Source organism: Typopeltis vanoorti, chromosome 3 (genome assembly GCF_054136105.1).
Source record: "Typopeltis vanoorti isolate ZY-2024b chromosome 3, IOZ_Tvanoo_1.0, whole genome shotgun sequence".
NCBI classification, from domain to species: domain Eukaryota; kingdom Metazoa; phylum Arthropoda; class Arachnida; order Uropygi; family Thelyphonidae; genus Typopeltis; species Typopeltis vanoorti.
The window spans coordinates 110,135,569-110,154,713 of record NC_143551.1 but is presented as its reverse complement, the minus strand read 5'-3'; the positions used below and the strand labels follow the sequence as shown (position 1 = coordinate 110,154,713).

Below are 19,145 nucleotides of genomic sequence, written 5' to 3'. Positions count from 1 at the left end.
GAAATTATATTTTGTTGTACAGAAAGTCCTGCCTTTAAATTTATAATTTGATTCATATATTTCCCAATTTTGGGGAAAATCTTCATATTTTTCATGTAGTGATCGAAAATGTCTCTCAATATTACCTTTTTTTGGAATTGCTACAGATGAATTACAAATCAAACAACAACACTTTCCATTTACCATTATAAACAAATAATCCATTTCCCATTCCTTGTGAAAATGATACGTCTTCGATTTCTTTGATACACTCATGATTATCCTCAAATTAAAAAAAAAATAACTTTCAAATATTTTATTAAAATAAAAAATGTTTATAACTTATCAATTAGTAAACAAAATAATGGTAAATCCAACGATAAATTTAGAGCAACTGAAATTTCAACAGTGGGTGGTGAGAAGTGTGTGATGTAGTTACGAGTAAACACGATTATAAACGAAATGCATACAATGTGCTTTGCTTATAATCATATTAACTCAGCTCACTGTTTGACTTCCACTGATCCAAATTAATTTATTTACCTGGACTTATAAGAAAATTACTGATTTGACAATTTTAACGAAAAATAAATAAACAGTAGCAATACACTTAAAGAAAATTAAAAAATAATACAAAATAATGATAAATAAAATATTACTTTTTCAGTTTTAATGAAATTTGTAAATAAGGAGGAACAAACAGGCGATCGACGGGTTGAACATCACTGGTCTAGGCTAAGGCTTAGCAATCCTCAGACACTGTCTGAATAAGCAAATGTTGCTCTTCATTAAATAATACAATTGAAAAAAGGAAAATTAGGGACTAAGTGCAACTGAACACCATATATATAATAAACAGCAACTAATGCTCAGCATTTCATCCAAATAGCTGTTCTGCACTACCTGCTTTGAACAAACTGAGCCAAAACACAACATATTGGCTATATGATCATTTGTATGTCTAGTACAGGGGTGTTCAACCTGTCGATCACGGAACGATTTTTGGTCGATCTCTTGTGTATTCCTCCTTACTTACAAATTTAATTAAAACTGAAAACATAATATTTTATTTATCATTATTTTGTATTATTTTTTAATTCACTTTAAGTGTATTGCTATTGTTTATTTATTTTTCGTTAAAACTGTCAAATCAGTAATTTTCTTATAAGTCCGGGTAAATGAATTAATTTGGATCAGTGGAAGTCAAACAGCGAGACGAGTGAATACGATTATAAGCAAAGTGTAAAAACTCGATTGTAGCTTAAATATTTAATATTAATCCAAAGCACATTACATTGATTTTTTACTTAGTCCCATGTGAATATTGTAAAAAAATAAACTTTGTTTGTCTCGGTATAGTTTGTATTAGATGTTTTTGTAAATAACTCTTTTGAAGCTAACTGTATATACTGCTTTAATAAGAATATGTTAGAATGTTAAAAACAAAGGCAATGTTTTTGTCGCCGAAGCTGTACATGGTGGCATTAGAAAGATTGTTATTGAAACTTGTATGTATGAGAAAGGCTTGCGGGCTCTAAGTGTAAACATCTCCAAAGTCAGTCAGAAAGAGTTCAGAAACTTTCCGATGGCCGGCAACTTACAATCAAAAGAAAGCTGAGGAGAACAAAAGGTGTGCCGAACTTGAAACTTAAGATGAAAGACTCATACCGATTCTTTGGGGGCAGCCAAACTTCATGCGAGGTCTCAAAGGAGGCTTATTAAAAAAGGGACTGAAGCAAGCAGAAGGGGTCCCGGTTCAAGAATTGCTGTCTGAGAGACTGCCCGGATCCACGTTGTTTGAGAGAGGAGTTTCCCTGCTTCCAGAAAGGAGCTTCTCGGTTCGAGATGTCGCTAGAGAGCCTACCTCTAGGCTGCAAACAAGGTTTCAAATTGCTGGAGAAAAGTCTACAGGCCAGGTTAATGTTAGACATTCACCAGTGTGTTGCGTTTTCATTACAATTTGATGAATCAAATGACTTCACTGATATTGCTCAGTTAATGATATTTATTTGCATGGTATTTCAAGATTATTCAAGTAAAGAAGTTTTGAAAATTATACCATTATCAGGAAGGACTAGGGGAGAAGACATTTTTTCGGCATTTGATGAATTTGTGAAACAACACAAACTTCCGCTTTTTAAACTTATATCTATTACTACTGATGGTGCTCCAGCAATGATAGGTAATAAATCAGGCTTCATTTCATTATGTTGAAACGATGACAAATATCCAGATATTATAGCGTACCACTGTATTATCCACCAACAAGTACTGTGTAGTAAAAGATTAAACACAAAAGATGTTTTGGTTATTACATTTAAAATTGTAAATTCTGTTTGGAAAAAACCCCTGCAACGGTGGTTATTTAAATTACAGGCAGATGATAGGGAACTTCTGTTGTAGAATAATGTTCGCTGGCTCAGCAGCAGTAAATTTTTAGAAAGATTTCTTGTATTAATTAACGATATAAAAAATTTTCTTGATGAAAAAGGAGATATTTATCCACAATTGAGTGATAAAAGAATGGTTGTTACACTTATCATTTTTAGTAGATTTCTGTACAAAATTAAGCAATTTAAATTTAGAGTTACAAGGTAGAGATAAAAATTTAATTGACATGTTAAGTTCAATAAAAAGTTTCCAACAATACTTATTTTTATTAAAGAAATATATAAATGACCACAAATTTAGACACCTCCCATATTTATTAAAATTTTTTGAACAAAATCAAGAAATGCTTCGCTGTGATTTAAAAGAGTTTATTCGTGAAATAGAATTAGTTGAGGAAGAAATAAATTCAAGATTTAAAGATTTTAAATCTTGAATATAAATTTTAATTTATATTCAAGATTTAAAACTAGGCTGAAGTAGAACTTGAGATAAAAAACATTCAGAATAGTTTACATTTAAAATCAATAAACAATGAAGTCATTTGGAAGTATACATGTGAAAAATTTCCAAAACTGATATTGTGCTAAAGATTCTGCTGTGTTTCGGATCGACATACTTGTCAGAATCCACTTTTTCAAATATGACCGTCATAAAAAATGAATTAAGAAACCAAATTACAAATGATCATTTGGATGATTGTCTGCGATTGGCCACTTCTTCATATCAACCTATGAAAATATTGCGAGGTCCAAACAAAGCCAAATTTCATATTAACTTTTTTTTAATCAACCAGCATTTCCTGTAACTTTTGAGTTTGTAATCAATCTGTTGTTTTTTCTAACTTTGGTTTTCCAAAATAGAGAAATAAATATTTTATTCCAATATATTTGTGTGTTTTTTTTGTATTAAAATAATTAAAAGTGATAAATAAATTTTTAAACACACAAAATTTTTAGTTGTTTATTTGTGTGTAATCAGATATAAGGTTGGCGGAACGTGATTTATATAAGAGAGTAGAAAGCCAAATAACTTATAAGATAGTAGATCACCGAATAACTTTTTATAGAAAAGTAGCTCGCATAGTAAAAAAGGTTGAACACCACTGGTCTAGTATATCTCTCGAGTATCTGTTTGTGAGAATATATTCCTATTTATATTGCACGGTTCATATTACCTTTATCCTAAAGTTAAGTCCATCTTGCAGTAAATCTTAATTTGATCAAAATTTAGTTTAAGAGAAATTATTACTGAGGCACACAAATTGAAGTCAACCCATTACAAGAAAAGACATACTGAAAAAATTGGGAAGGAAAAAAAAAAAAAATTCAATGTTTGGTCTCTGGAGCAGAAGAGCCACATATCTAACCATGTCCCCCTCCATGATTCTGAACAGATTTATATATATCCTTTCATGCTTGGGATGCTTATAAACAAAGAAGAAGACAGTTATTCTTTGTTTGCAATGAATAGCATAATAAAATAGTTATAACATTACAGCCTGTCTACAATCTCAAACATGCCAAACAGAGTATTGGAGATGAGATCTATATGATGATCACCACAATTAATAGACTCATTTCAGGCTTCAATGTATTATAGCCTTACATATTCGGCTAGGCATGACTTTCACACTGCTACATTCTCCACAAGAGTTTAGTGAGACTGCTTTTAAAGTGGTTATATCTAGTACACATCCTGTATTATTTATGACTTACTACTCTCTATATATATCCTACATTGTAAGGGGGTTTAAGGAAATCTATTGGTCTTTGCTTACCATTTTTGTAATACAGCAGCTATACACTACAGTAAATATCACTAATGAAATGATGCACTGTATAATGAACTATCGGAATGCTACTTTAAGCTCATCATTACAAATAGCAAAAGCTGAAACCTTCACACTGGCAAACTGAATTTCTAGCAAATGATATCACAATCAGAAGACAAACGAAACCATGGGAAATATACGAAAGGAAAACTGTGGGGAAAGAGAATAAAAAAAATATCATGGGAAACAGAACACAGGAAATAATACACTGAGGAGAGAACAAAAAGAATTGGCACAAGAATATATTAACATCACCTACCTGAAATCTTTATAATGAACTACTGTAATTATGCACAGTCTAAAAATTTAGGTCAAAAACTCAAAAATTCTAAATCAGAAATTTAGATTTTTTTTTACCTTATAGATCAATTTCATCAAATTCCTGCCATGTACCTTCAAGTGGTGTACAGGATATGATAGTACTACATGAAAAATTTGCATCATTACTAACTTCCTATCTACAATTTTCCTCCAAATCAGTCTGTTACTTGTCAAGAATCCAACATTCTCAAAAATTCTAAAACTCAAAAATTCTAAATCAGAAATTTAGATTTTTTTTTACCTTATAGATCAATTTCATCAAATTCCTGCCATGTACCTTCAAGTGGTGTACAGGATATGATAGTACTACATGAAAAATTTGCATCATTACTAACTTCCTATCTACAATTTTCCTCCAAATCAGTCTGTTACTTGTCAAGACTCCAACATTATCAGATCTTATATTTCTAAGGAACTTTTTACCATATCAATCCACCAATATCTTTGTCTTCCTCTGGGTGATTTTCCTGCCAACACTGCAGAGAACACTCATTTTGCTAATCTTTCCTTGCCCATTCTGTTTAAGTGACCATACCACCTGAGATTAGCTCTGCTAATGACTGGATGCTAACAAGGTCAAGTTCTTTCCTAATATTCTCGTTTTTAATAGGATATTACCGTTGATGCCATCTGTTCGTGCCCTAATCTTTCTCAGGGCTCTCATATCTGTTGTCTCTAGTCTTTGGTCAAGTATTTTATTTCTGACCTAACTCCATAAGTTAAAAATAGTTTGAACACTATCTTGTATACAGCTAATTTAGTGTTCCGACTAATTTCTCTCTTATTCTATATGAATTTATTCAAATGACTTCCTACCATCCTACCATGCCAACTTCGTTGATTCTGTTGTCTATTTCCATATTTATTTTAACATCTTCACTAAAAATCGTGCCTAAGTAGCTGAAACGTTTTACTTGTTCCACAGGTTCTCCATTCACAATGCAGTTGACATTTTCAATGCCTTGTTATTGCTGACCTTCATACTATATCTATTACAACAAGTTATTCAATTTAGTCAGGGAATCTTACAGACTTGCAGCAGATTTATTTAGAAGTATAACATCGTCTGCATAACGCAAAGAGCTGACATTAACATCTCCAATTTTGATATCATGTTTAATACTGTGATCCATATAGATAATGAATAACAGAGGGGTTAATGTACATCCTTGTCTCGCACCAGATTTAACATTAAACCACCTTCCTGTACTTCAATTCTAACTGCTGACTTACAACTCAAATAAAGACTAAGTATTGCTTGATATAATGCCCCATTGACACCATATAACTGCAGCGTATTGAATAGCTTCTCTCTGGCACCTTGTCATATGCCTTTTACAGATATCATCATCATCATCAAATTCCTGACATGTACCCTCAAGGGGTGTACGGGATATGATAGTACTACATGAAAAATTTACATCATTACTAACTTCCTATCTACAATTTTCCTCAAAATCAGTCTGTTACTTGTCAAGACTCCAACATTATCAGATCTTATATTTCTATCATCTAAGCCACTTTGTACCGTATCAATCCACCTATATCTTGGTCTTCCTCTGGGTCGTTTTTCTGCCAACCTGGCAGAAAACACTTGTTTTGCTAATGTTTCCTTGCCCATTCTGTTTAAGTGACCATACCACCTGAGATTAGCTCTACTAACGCATTCCTGGATGCTGACAATGTCAAGTTCTTTCCTAATATCCTCGTTTTTAATATGATATTGCCATTGATGCCATCTGTTCACGCCTCTAATCTTTCTCAGGACATTCATATCTTCGGTCTCTAGTCTTTGGTCAAGTGTTTTTATTTCTGACCTAGCTCTCAGATCCATAAGTTAAAACTGATTTGAACACTGTCTTGTATACAGCTAATTTAGTGTTCCGACTAATTTCTCTCTTATTCCATATGAATTTATTCAACTGACTGCCTACCATACCAGCGTTGTTGATTCTGTTGTCTATTTCCGTATTTAATTTACAATCTTCAGTAAAAATCGTGCCTAAATAGCTGAAACGTTTTACTTGTTCCACAGGTTCCCCGTTCACAACACAGTTGACATTTTCAACAATTCTACCTATTTTCATTGTCTTTGTCGTTTTAATGCTGACCTTCATACCATATCTATTACAACAGTTATTCAATTTAGTCAGAGAATTTTGCAAACGTGTAGCAGATTTATTTAGAAGTATAACATCATCCGCATAAAGCAAAGAAATGACATCAACATCTCCAATTCTGATATCATGTTTAATACCACTTTCCTTCATAATGTGATCCATATAGATAATGAATAACAGAGGGAATAATGTACATCCTTGTCTCACACCAGATTTAACATTAAATCATCGTCATGTATTTCCTTCAATTCTAACTGCTGACTTACAACTCAAATAAAGACTAAGTATTGCTGATATAATGCCTCATTGACACCATATAACTGTAGTGTATTGAATAGCTTCTCTCCTGGCACCTTGTCATATGCCTTTTCCAGATCGACAAAACTTAAATACAGATCTTTGTTATATTCGCATGCTTTCTCAACTATTTGTTGTAAAGTGAAGATCTGATCCTGACAGCCTCTATTTGGCCTGAATCCAGTTTGTTCTTCACCAAGCATTTCCTCCACAATTCTTCTCAACCGTTTCTCAAGTATACTTGCATAGATCTTGCCAGGAACACTCAGTAGGGAAATACCTCTGTAATTCTCAAATTCAGTTTTATTTCCCTTTTTATATATGGGTACCACTAGAACTCTAATCCAATCATTGGGAATTCGTCCCTCTGTACAGGCTCTCAACTATGCAGTGCACCCCCTGTAAGACTTTTATACCACCATACTTCAGCATGTCAGGTTGAATATCATCTAGTCCTGCTGCCTTTCCATATTTCAAGCCTTTGATGGCTTTTTCTACTTCAAGTATGGATATGTATTCCTGACTGTATGCCTGTTGACTGTTTTTTACCACTGTGCTATCACTGCTTGTTTCATTTAGCAATTTTTCGAAGTAATTACTCCATACTTCAATGATATCTTTTTCCTCTGTTTTCATGTCACCTTTATCATCTCTAACTCCTTTTACAGCACTCTTTCCTCCATTTCTAAGCTTCTTCGACAACCTCCAGAATATCTTACCACCTTCTTGATATTTATTTTCTATGTTTTTGCAAAAGTCCTCCCATTATTTTTGTTTAGCTGGTTTTACATTTAAAACTAGCTAAAGTATCTTTTCCTTCACTGCCTCTTTGGAGTTCTGATTTTTCTATCCTTGCAGACAACTTGACCACATGCCTCTGAATCTCCAAGGTTTGGTTCCTGTTCTCAAACTTCATTTTTTCTCGATTAATACTTGTGTATTTTAGTCTACAGTTCACATCTGAGAGCTTCTCAACTTTTATTCGCTTTAAAACTTTCTTATATGTTATTCTTTTCAATATGAAATTCAATTTTATCCTGTTCAAGACTAAACAGTGATCACTTCCATTTTCAAATCCTGTGTACACTCTGGTGTCCTGCACCAGGGAGAAAATATCACTATCGACAATAACATAGTCGATGAGGGTTTTCTTATTCCTTGCCTCTTCTCTCTATGTGAATTTGTGCACATTTTTATGTTGGAACACGGTGTTAGTAATAACCAGTCCATGTCCTGAGCAAAAATCGAACAGGTATTTGCCATTATTATTATTAGCTTTGCTCTTTTCTCCAAATTTTTCTAGAATGCTTTTGAACATGGTTATGTATGTGGTGAAGAAGTGGAAAAATATGCTTTGGGTTCGGACCTTTTAAGTATGTCTGTGGAGGGAAAAGAGAAAATTCTAGAACAAGACCAAATAGACTGCATATCTAATTATAAGAATAGGCTAAGTCATAATTCATTATGTCTATACACAAATGCCAGGAGTATTAGAAACAAAGGAGTTGAGTTTGTTGTTTTATTGAATGTGAGGTGGCCTAAGATTGTTGGCATTAGTGAAACCTGGCTATCAGAATCAGATATGGTAAGTGGGATCGAGTGTAATGGATATACTATTTTTAGGAATGACAGAAGAGATAGGAGAGGAGGAGGAGGAGTGCTACTAATGATATCAGATGACTAAGTCCAGTTAGGGTAGAAATACAAGAAAACAATGATGGTAACAATGTCCCATGTAGCGATAAGTTTGAGTCTATCTGGTGTGAAGTGGAGGTTAACAGAATGAAATATATGGTGGGGTGTTGCTACAGACCTGGTGGCTCAGCTGTAGGGAACAAAGAAATGTGTTGCCAATTTAGCCTTATGGGTACCAAGCAAATGATCATTATGGGTGACTTTAATTTTCCAAACATTGATTGGGTAGAAGAGAAATCTCATGATAAGAAAGAACAGGAATTTATTGAATTGTTGCGAGACAACTTTCTCAAGCAGCATGTGAAAGAAGAAACTCGAGGTCAAAGAGTGTTGGATTTTCTCATAGTCAGAAGGGATTTCTGTCAAGAATATGGCTATTTTACCACCAATTGGTGACAGTGATCATGCTGTTCTTTCTTGGGAAGTATCTACTTGTATTGACGCTCTGATTAAAACAGACTACATGCTGAACTACAAAGCTGGAAATATGATCGACTTAGAAGAATACTATCTTTGGTCGAATGGAATCAGTTACTGAATGGAAAAAATGTCAGCAATGCATGGGAATCTTTGTAAAAGTGCTTAAATCTCAATGTATCCCTAGTGTTTGAAGAATAAATAGGTTGGGAGTGAAATGGATGTGCAGCCTTATTAAGCAAGAGATCCACAAGAAGAAGATGATGTGGAAAGAATATCAGAGAATAAGAGTGAGAAGAGTTATGAAATATATAAAGCTAGGGCCAGAAGAGTAATGAGTATTGTGAGAAAAGCTAAAATGGAGTACGAAAAGAAATTGGCCATATAAGCTAAAGGCATGCACGAGTTCTGGAAGCTAATGAGATTGTTCAGTTAATGAGTGATCACTTTGCTAAGATATATCAACCAGGTGTATGTAGCATGGTGCACAGTACTACTGCTACATTGGATGAAGAGTTAGAGGTTCATGTAAATGAGGTTGAAGAGCTCTTGCATAACCTGGATAAGAATTTGTCAATAGGGACAGATGGAATATCAGCCAGTTTGCTAAAGGAATGTTCAGCTGAATTGGCTAGGTCTTTCACACATTTGTATAACTTTAGTCTCAGCTCAGGAATGATACCACAGGAATGTATGATAGTTCCATTGCACAAGGGTGGTGCAAAAACTGATGTATCTAACTACCGACCTATTAGTATCTCTGGTGTGGTAGTAAAGATTTTATAGAAGTTGGTAAGAACTCACATACAGAAATGGGTAGACAAGCATTCTATACTCTGCAAGGAACAGCATGGGTTTACTTAAGGAAGGTCATGTTTTAGCAATTTGCTCATATTTTATAACAATGTTACGACCAAGGTGGATAAAGGGAATGGATACACTATGATAATGTTGGATTTTTCTAAGGCATTTGATAGAATACCACACGATAGGCTGTTGCGTAAACTGGAGAATATGGGATTGGAAAATAGTCTATTGACTTGGATTAGGGAATGGTTGAGAGATAGATATCAAAATGTGGCATAGACTGGGTGTGAATCTGCCAGATTTAAAGTAACCAGTGGTGTACCTCAGGGTTCAGTCTTGGGCCATTATTGTTCAAACTATACATTAATGACATCAAGGGGCAATCAGGGATGCTACTCATATTCAGCAATTAAATGATTTGAATAGACTGGAAATCTGGGCAAACGAAAATGGCGGTCAATTTAATGTTACTAAGTGTAAAGTTATGCACTTTGGCGTGATTAGAGTTCCAGCAGCATATTATATTAGCGGGGTTATGCTATAAGAAACTGAAGAGGCAAGGGATCTTGGTGTATTGGTGGATAAGAATTTAAAGTTCAAAGGTCACATAGTAAAAGTTGCAAATACAACTCAGAGGATAATTGCTATAATGAAGTGAACCTTGACATGTAAGGATAAGGAAGTAATTTTGCCTCTTTATAAGGCTTTGATAAGACCACGCACAGATTTGGTCTCCCAGGTTCCAAGGGGGGATAAAGAAGTTGTGGAAAGTGTGCAAAGAAGAGTTACAGAGATTATGGGATTTAGATTATGAGGACAGATTGCAAGTATGTGGATTGCAGACTCTAGTTAACAGGAGAAAGAGGGATGATATGGGACTTAGATTATGAGATTGTGTAACTTTTGAATGGGTGTTATAGCATTTCAAATGATGAAATTTTTTGTTATATGGAAGACGGGGAGAGAACACGGGGGCATCCATGGAAGTTAAGGTTGTTCTCAGTCAAGAAAGGGAGGTAAGAGCTAGGTTTCTCTCCCAGAGAGCAGTCAGTGAGTGGAATAATTTGCCCTTAGGAGAAGTGAGTGCATCTAACGTAAATGAATTATATGACGGCTGGGTTAGGTAATTTACAGCCTCCCTCGATGAGTCCTTGACACCCTGGAAGTCTCAGATAAGTATAATAATAATAATATTTCTGTATGTCTGACAATCATTTCCTACTCTGCTATTCAGATCCCCCAACAAGGACCAACTTTTCCTTTTTCACTGTATCAGTTGCTTTCTCTAAAGCCTCAAAAAATTCCTCCGCTTCTACCTTAGTAGAACTATAGGCACAAATAAGTCTCATTGTCCAGTTCCCCATTCTGATATTTGTCCAAATCATTCTACTTGAGACTGCCTGCCTTCAAGATTAGCCTCGTATTTTGTATAACATTTTGTATTTATTGCTCAGAAAGATCTCACCAGTTTTTGTCTTTTTTGTTTCAGTCGCCCCTATTATGTCGATCTGGTACTTATCTAATTCCTCAGCTAGCTCCATTTCTTTGCCATTCAAGCTTCTTATGTTGATAGTACCGATCTTTAACTCTGGTGATGTTGAGTTGGGGTGTGCTTCCAGATTTGTTCCAGTAGCTGACTTTTCGCTGTTTGTCCTGGTTCCCTGGCGAAAACAACGGGCGCCTTGTTTAACCAGGAGACGCCCCAGCTGTCATGAAATTCTGTCATGTTGTACCATCATTTTTTATTTTGGTTTAAGCAAATAAGAATACAATTTGGGCAACTAAATCCCAAATTGCCAGCCCATCCTCGTTCGTTCAGTATCCAGGTAGATACCTAACAGGTGCACCACGAGGAGGTGAGGAGTGGACATTAGGTCAGAAGCCCTGGTTGGTTCTCTGCAATTCTTTAAAGGCTATATGGAGGTCTTCTCTCAGTTATACAGCTTTGACTCTTAAGCACCCCTTATACCTTATAGATAAGTCTTTTAAACATGAAATGAGCTACTATCCAAACAAATTTCATATTTTTTTATTTTAACTTCAAATTAAAGAAATATTATATACTGTGCAATATTTCTTTTAATTTACAGTTCCAACAGAACAGTATCAATATACCAGCTGCATTTATCCCCTCCCCCCAACTTTCAGGCTGGCTAAATGCTGACCAATGCAGACTAAATGACTTCTGTTTCATTCCTCTTTGTAACTGGTGGTGACCAAGATGACTGACCATTGAAGTTTTTGAGGTTATTTTTGATTTTAATAGTACAGCCTACACATATTTAGTTTATTATGAAAATTTCAGATGAGCATCATTAATTGAAGCTAACTCTAAATTTAATCATTAATTCTGGATTATATAAATCAAGTAGATATTAAATCCAGCATTATTTCAAAGCCGAATGCAGAAACTATGAAAGTTTCATATGAAATCTGCCCAGACAGCTTATGGGAACACACTCGCCAGCATTTACGAATTGTTCTGATGCAGACTTGATAGAAAACATGATCCCTTGCCCAAGTGTCCATATATTCACCTTCTATTGGTCCATTTTGATAAGGTTGCACTGGCCTGACAGCTGTTTCAAACTGGTTGGTTCTCCTCAGAGACCAGGAAAAAACCTTAAGAGAGCAAAAATTCTCATTCAGTAATAAGGAACTCGAAGTGTCAGTGCGTAAAGTATTTACTAAAACGAAGAGCCAAAAAGACTTCATTTTGGCAATGCGGAACTATATAAATCAAGTGGATATTAAATCCAGCATTATTTAAAGCTGAATGCAGAAACTATGAAAGTTTTGTATGAAATTTGACCAGAGAGCTTATGGGAATACACTCGCCAGCATTTATGAGTTGCCTTGTGCATATCTCATAAAAAAACATGATCGCTTGCCCAAGCGTCTATATATTCACTTTCTGCTGGATTTAATATCCACTTGATTTATATAGTTTTGCATTGCCAAAATGAAGCCTTTTGGCTCTTTATTTTACATTAATTCTAGATTTTCATTTTTATAATTTCATACTCTTCAAGTCCTTTCCTTTGTCTCCCAGTATTATTTGCATTTGTACTTTTTATGTTGCCATTTTATGTGTGGTATGTATGGTTCCTGCTAATCCTTTGTGTTCGGTTATCAATGTATGATTTACAATTTTCTACCATTTATTTTGTTTTGTTTCCCCGATTTTTTTTTTTTTTGTTCGATTTCTCCCTATTTCTTTTATTCTGTTTCCAGTGATTTATTTTATTTGATTTCTCCCTGTTTTTTTTTTTTATTGTTTCCAGTGATTTCTTTCGTTTGATTTCTCACTATTTCTTTTATTCTGTTTCCTGTGATTTTCTTAGTTATGTTTTTCATGATGCTTTTTGTATTATTTCCTGTGATTTCTTTTATTTCTTGCAATTTCCTTTATTCTGTTGTCTGCAATTTCTTTTGCTTCAGTGGAACAGAGTGTAGAGGTTAGTATTTTTACCCTAAATTCACTACAGCAAACCCCTATAAACTATGTCTTTTGTTCCTAGTGATTTGCTACAGTGATTATCTAATGCATATGCCAGGTTTTAATGAGGATGTCTCTAAACATCATTCGCTACAGGGTTTGCTATGGAGATTGTTTACTGCATACGCAAAGTTTAATGAGGATATCTATAAACATCATTACATATTAGTGCCACTATTTGTTAACACCATTTACACAAAAGTGAGTCAAGTTGAACATTCATATAAGTGGCCAAAACCTATTAGTTCTTAACACTCCAACTACACTATCTGATCAAGAATATCCAGACATTTCTTTGTAGTAGTGGATATAGCTATATACATCAAAACCATGGCTATAAAAGGAAGCACATGGTCTTGTAATTTTTACAGACAAACATATTAATGGACTATACTGAAGAACTCAGTGACTTCCAACTTGGCACCATCATATGATGCCACCCTTGCAACAATTCCAACTACACTATCTGATTCAGGAAATTTCTGCCTTTCAGCAGCTTCTCTAATCAACTATAAGTGAAATTATTATGAAGTGGGAACACCTAGGAGCAAACAGAAAAACTGTGACTTGGTAGGCAACATAAAATCACAAAGCAGGACCACCAAGTGCTGAAGCATATAGTCATAAAAATCACCTGCTTTGTGTTGAAACACCTGCTCTTCAATGCCAGCACAATATCTGTTCACTGGAGCTGAAGAATATGGGTTTGCATCACCCTTGCTGATGTTATGCTTGTGTGCAGCTGCACAGCCATGGAAACCCCATATAAATGTATTGATCAGGTGGAGTGATGTAAAGATGGCAACCATTGGACTCTGGAGCAGTTGAAATGCAATTTATCTCTGAAGTGATAAATCATGCTTCACCATCTGTCAGTTTAACAGACAAATCTAAGTTTGGTGGATGCTAGGAGAATGTTACCTGAAGTTTGGTGGAAGAGGCATCACAGTATGTGGCTGCTTTCATGGTTTGGGGCGAGGCCTTCTAGTAATGGGGTATCTTAAAGCTGTGGCCTATAATGACATACTAACAATTTCATGCTTCCAACTTTATGGTAACAGTTTGGTATAGGCACTTTCCTGTATCAATATGACAATGCCCCCCCCCCCCACAAAGTGAGATTCGTGCAGGAATCGTTTGATGAGATGTAGAGAAGAACCCTGATTGTAATTCAATAGAACACCTGCAGGATGAATTGGATCACAAACTGCAAGCCAAACAAAATTGCTGGATATCAGTGACCAACCTAACTAATGCTCTTCTGGAAGAATGGAAGGCAGAGCACCAAAGGGTGGATCAACTGCATATTAATGCCTTTCATATTAGAGTGAAAGTTGGGATGAGCAGGTATCCAGATATTTTTGATCAGATAGTTTACTTTCAAGTATGATCTTTAGTGAATAAGCATCACAACTAAATGAACTCAAAATTTCAATGTGAACATGCTAAAGAAATATGACCACAAGATGCCACCATCTATTTGATACATAGGTGATTTCATTATTTTGTTGTGCATTATACAGCAAACTGCTATTTCAGTCTGATATGCTAAAGCATAATTCACAATCGATTTAACTCAGAATAATTTATGATTTCCTAGAGTGTACTTCAAAACAATTTTATTTAAATAAAAAAAATGAATCCCATTCCACAATACTACTGACCTTCTAGTCTCTTATCTTCTGGCCTGAAGAAGAAATAAAACTCTTGCCTTTTTGACATTTTTTCCTCAGATTTTAATGTTGCATATGCTGACATGCTAAATATGAAACATGAAGATACAACTTAAAAAGCAGTCAAAATTTATATATTTATTAGAAAATCAATTAGACAAAATCATGACAATTCAGTTTAGAGAAAATCAGCAAAAATTAGATTTGAATATTTCCAAGAAAACAAACATAGAAAGAAAGTCCCCCCCCCTTTTTTTTTCAACCTCCCCTAAAACATAACAGAAGGGATGAATGAAGAAGAAAAAGTCTGGAAACTGAATTGTGAATAGCTGTGATAGTGGCTAGCTGTTGTACATGATCAAATGATCAAGAAGATGGAATAATTAGAGATGCCTGTCATGGTAAATCAAAAAGAAGTAGTACGAAAGCTTAGAAATTTATGCAGTTTTATTAAAGTTTAATAAAACTGCATAAATTAATATTAAAGTCCCTGAATAAAAGTACATGCTTTTGGTTATTTAAGCTTTGACTTTAAAGCAATCCTATTATTCATATGATTTATATTATCATATAAATTATTATATGATAATTATTATAGTTATTATATAATTAAATTATAATAAAAGTTAAAAAGAAATTAATACATTAATCTTGAAATTTCTTTATTACTTTCTGATAATAGTGATCAGATAAACTAAAAGGAAGTGTTCATAAATAGCCATTTTTTGCAAAATCATGACAAATCAGATTTAGCATTTTTTTTTTTTTAATATAAAATTGAACTGCCAAACCTTGTATTCCATTATTTAATGTACACTTCAAATTTTCTGAGGTCGCTTAGGGATCAAAGCTGGATAATTAGGAGAAGCCCTGCATGTAGCCTTTTAAGGAATGATGAGAAATGCCATAGTTTCTGACTACAGTCCAATCCTCACCTTTTTATGGTGCATCCCACCAGCAGGTTTTACCTGGATGCTGAATGAACGAGGATGGACTGACAATCTGAGATTTACGTGACCAAATTTTATTTTTACAAGCTTAAAGCAAAATAACAATGGTACAACACAATGAATTTCCCACCAGCTGAGTCCCCTACTGTTTATATCAGGGAATCAGGGCAAATGATTTTAGGATTAAAACCCAACTAAACACCATCAATGAAGAAGACACAAACAGATGATATTCTACTGAGTAACAAATAAAAATTTAAGACAATAATGATTAGGGAAAGAAGCAGCTAGCTATAGCATTCAATACTAAATACAAGAATAATCTTGAATAGCAAGCAATATTTTCTATTTGTTTTTTAATCTGATTCACAAAAATGTTGTATAAAACTAGTAATTAAATTAAGTAATTCTTTGTTAAAAATTTTATTATTACTATTATTGCATGAGCACCTCCACGGAGTCCTAAGTTTCCTCAAGGGAGACCAAAACTATCAACACTATCTATCATACATCTTCTTTGAAACCATCAACAGACAAAGCACTTACAAGTGATTCAGGCAACCCATTCCATTACCACTCTCCAAACAAAAAAATTTAGTGCTCATACCCTTACTAACCATGTCTTTACTCAACTTCCAGGGATGATATTTTGTTTGCCCCCAGAGTCAAGTGCTGAAATATTTCCTTTGTATTAATCTTATAAAATCCTTTAATTTAAATAATCTATCATATCTGCCCTTTTTTCACCTATTAACCAACTTTTGTAATCCACAAACCCTCAATCTATCCTTATAGTGAGCATTCCACAGACCACTCACCTCTGGATCCTCTTCACCACTTTCTCATTCCCAAGAAACCAAGGTGAACAGACCTGAGCACAGTAATCCAGATGAGTTCATACTGAGGCTTTATAAAAAGGAATGATAACTCCCTTATCTCTGCTTGTTGGTGTGCTCTTCAATAACCAAGTAATCCTGAGAGCTACCCCTGGTTACTTTAGCAGTATGCTATCTAAACTTCAACTCTCTGTCTGTGGAATCCCTGGCTTCATTAATGTGAACTACAGTTCCCTCAATGTGGTACACAGATTTTAATTTTTGTATCCCAAAATGCAAAACTTTACACATTTCCACATTAAATTGACATCCGTTATGTTTTTTCCATACTGTCAGCCTACTGAAATAATCCTGCAAGCTCCCTACATCGCCTTGATTAACTATTACCCTACCAAACTTTGTATCATCAGCAAACAACTAAATATCTCCCTTCAAATTATTTCCTATATCATTTATGTACAAATTAAACAGCAGTGGTCCAAGTAGTGCCCAGTGGCACACTACCAATCACCTGTTTTCTCCTGGATTCTGCTCATCCATATAATACTTTTTGGTATCTGTCCATCACTCACCCTTTTATCCATATCACCAATTTCATATCCATCCCAATTTGCTGTTTGCATAACAGAGTTCAATATAGTAGCCTGTCAAATGCCATTGCAAAATCCAGCAGTGTCATCATGTAATCACTATTCAACATTTATCCTACTCAGCTGTCACTCTATTATAAAAAGTTAGTAGATTACTAAGGCATGACTAACTCTTCACAAAGCATCATATTCTTATTCGCACATTCCTGATTTTTTTTTTTTGACCAACTACTCCAGTACTTTTACTGCCATTCCTGAGATACTGACTTTTTCTTGCCTGATCCTTGTAATGTTCATGAGTTAGCTGGTCACCTTTTTCCTCATATACCCTCCACAATATTTTCTTTTTTTGCAGCTAATGTTTAATGATACTACTCATCCATTTCACTCCTACCCAATTTATCCTGACCCTGGGTATACAGTGTGATATTGCTACTTCCAGATGCACCTGGACTATTACCTCACCCCACCCCCCCCCTGCATGCACTGTAAGAATCCTTCCCTTGCAGATCTTTATGCCACGTTACTGCTTCAAGCTGTCTCCTAAGCGTCTCATCATCACCGGTCTTGAAGTTCCACACATACCTTTTCCAAATGTTTTGCTACCTGCTAAGACCATCATCTTCATCATCAAATTCCTGACATGTACCCTCAAGGGGTGTACAGGATATGAGAGTACTACATAAAAAATTTACATAATTATTAACTTCCTATCTACAATTTTCCTCCTAATCAGTCTGTTACTTGTCAAGACTCCAATATTATTATTATTGGGTTGTTTTACTGCCAACCTGGCAGAGAACACTTGTTTTGCTAATCTTTCCTCGCCCATTCTGTTTAAGTGACCATACCACCTGAGATTAGTTCTGCTAATGCATTCCTGGATGCCGGCAATGTCAAGTTCTTTCCTAATATCCTCGTTTTTAATATGATATTGCCACTGATGCCATCTGTTCACGCCTCTAATCTTTCTCAGGACTCTCATATCTGCGGTCTCTAGTCTTTGGTCAAATGTTTTACTTCTGACCCAGCACTCAGATCCATAAGTTAAAACTGGTTTGAACACTGTCTTGTATACAGCTAATTTAGTTCCGACTAATTTCTCTCTTATTCCATATGAATTTATTCAATTGATTTCCCACCATACCAGCTTTGCTGATTCTGTTGTTTATTTCTATATTTAATTTACCATCTTCACTAAAAATCATGCCTAAGTAGCTGAAATGTTTTACTTGTTCCACAGGTTCTCCATTCACAACACAGTTGATATTTTCAACAATTCTACCTATTTTCATTGCCTTTGTCTTTTTAATGCTGACCTTCATACCATATCTATTACAACAGTTATTCAATTTAGTCAGGGAATCTTGCAAACTTGCAGCGATTTATTTAGAAGTATAACATTGTCCACATAAAGCAAAGAGCTGACATTAACATCTCCAATTCTGATATCATGTTTAATACCACTTTCCTTCATAATGTGATCCATATAGATAATGAATAACAGAAGGGATAATGTACATAATGTATTAGAGTACTCGAGGGCAATGGGGTCTTTTCATTTCTGGCCTTACAACTATGCCCTCTCTATAAATCTTACTATAATTCTTCTATAATCTACTCTTTCCCCTTCAATATACCCTATTCCTCCTATGGGTTTAAATTCGGAAGAAGGCTAGTTCAGAAGCCTTAAGGTAGCAGCCCTACCACTGAACTATTCCATCGTCAGGCTAGTCCCC

The 19,145-nt window shown here is 34.8% G+C and overlaps 1 protein-coding gene across 3 annotated transcripts in view; it reads right to left on the bottom strand.

The window, feature by feature from the left end:
• LOC150108464 (uncharacterized) overlaps positions 1–19,145 on the bottom strand; it is a 132,475-nt gene that overhangs the window by 26,956 nt on the left and 86,374 nt on the right. For 2 of the 3 annotated variants that reach the window (XM_090415869.1, XM_090415870.1), the window contains exon 12: positions 15,022–15,116. The exons of the other annotated variant lie outside the window; for it this stretch is intronic. In XM_090415869.1, coding sequence (XP_090271995.1) covers positions 15,022–15,116 — 95 coding nt within the window. The remainder of the gene's footprint in view (positions 1–15,021; positions 15,117–19,145) is intronic. 3 annotated transcript variants of the gene reach the window in all.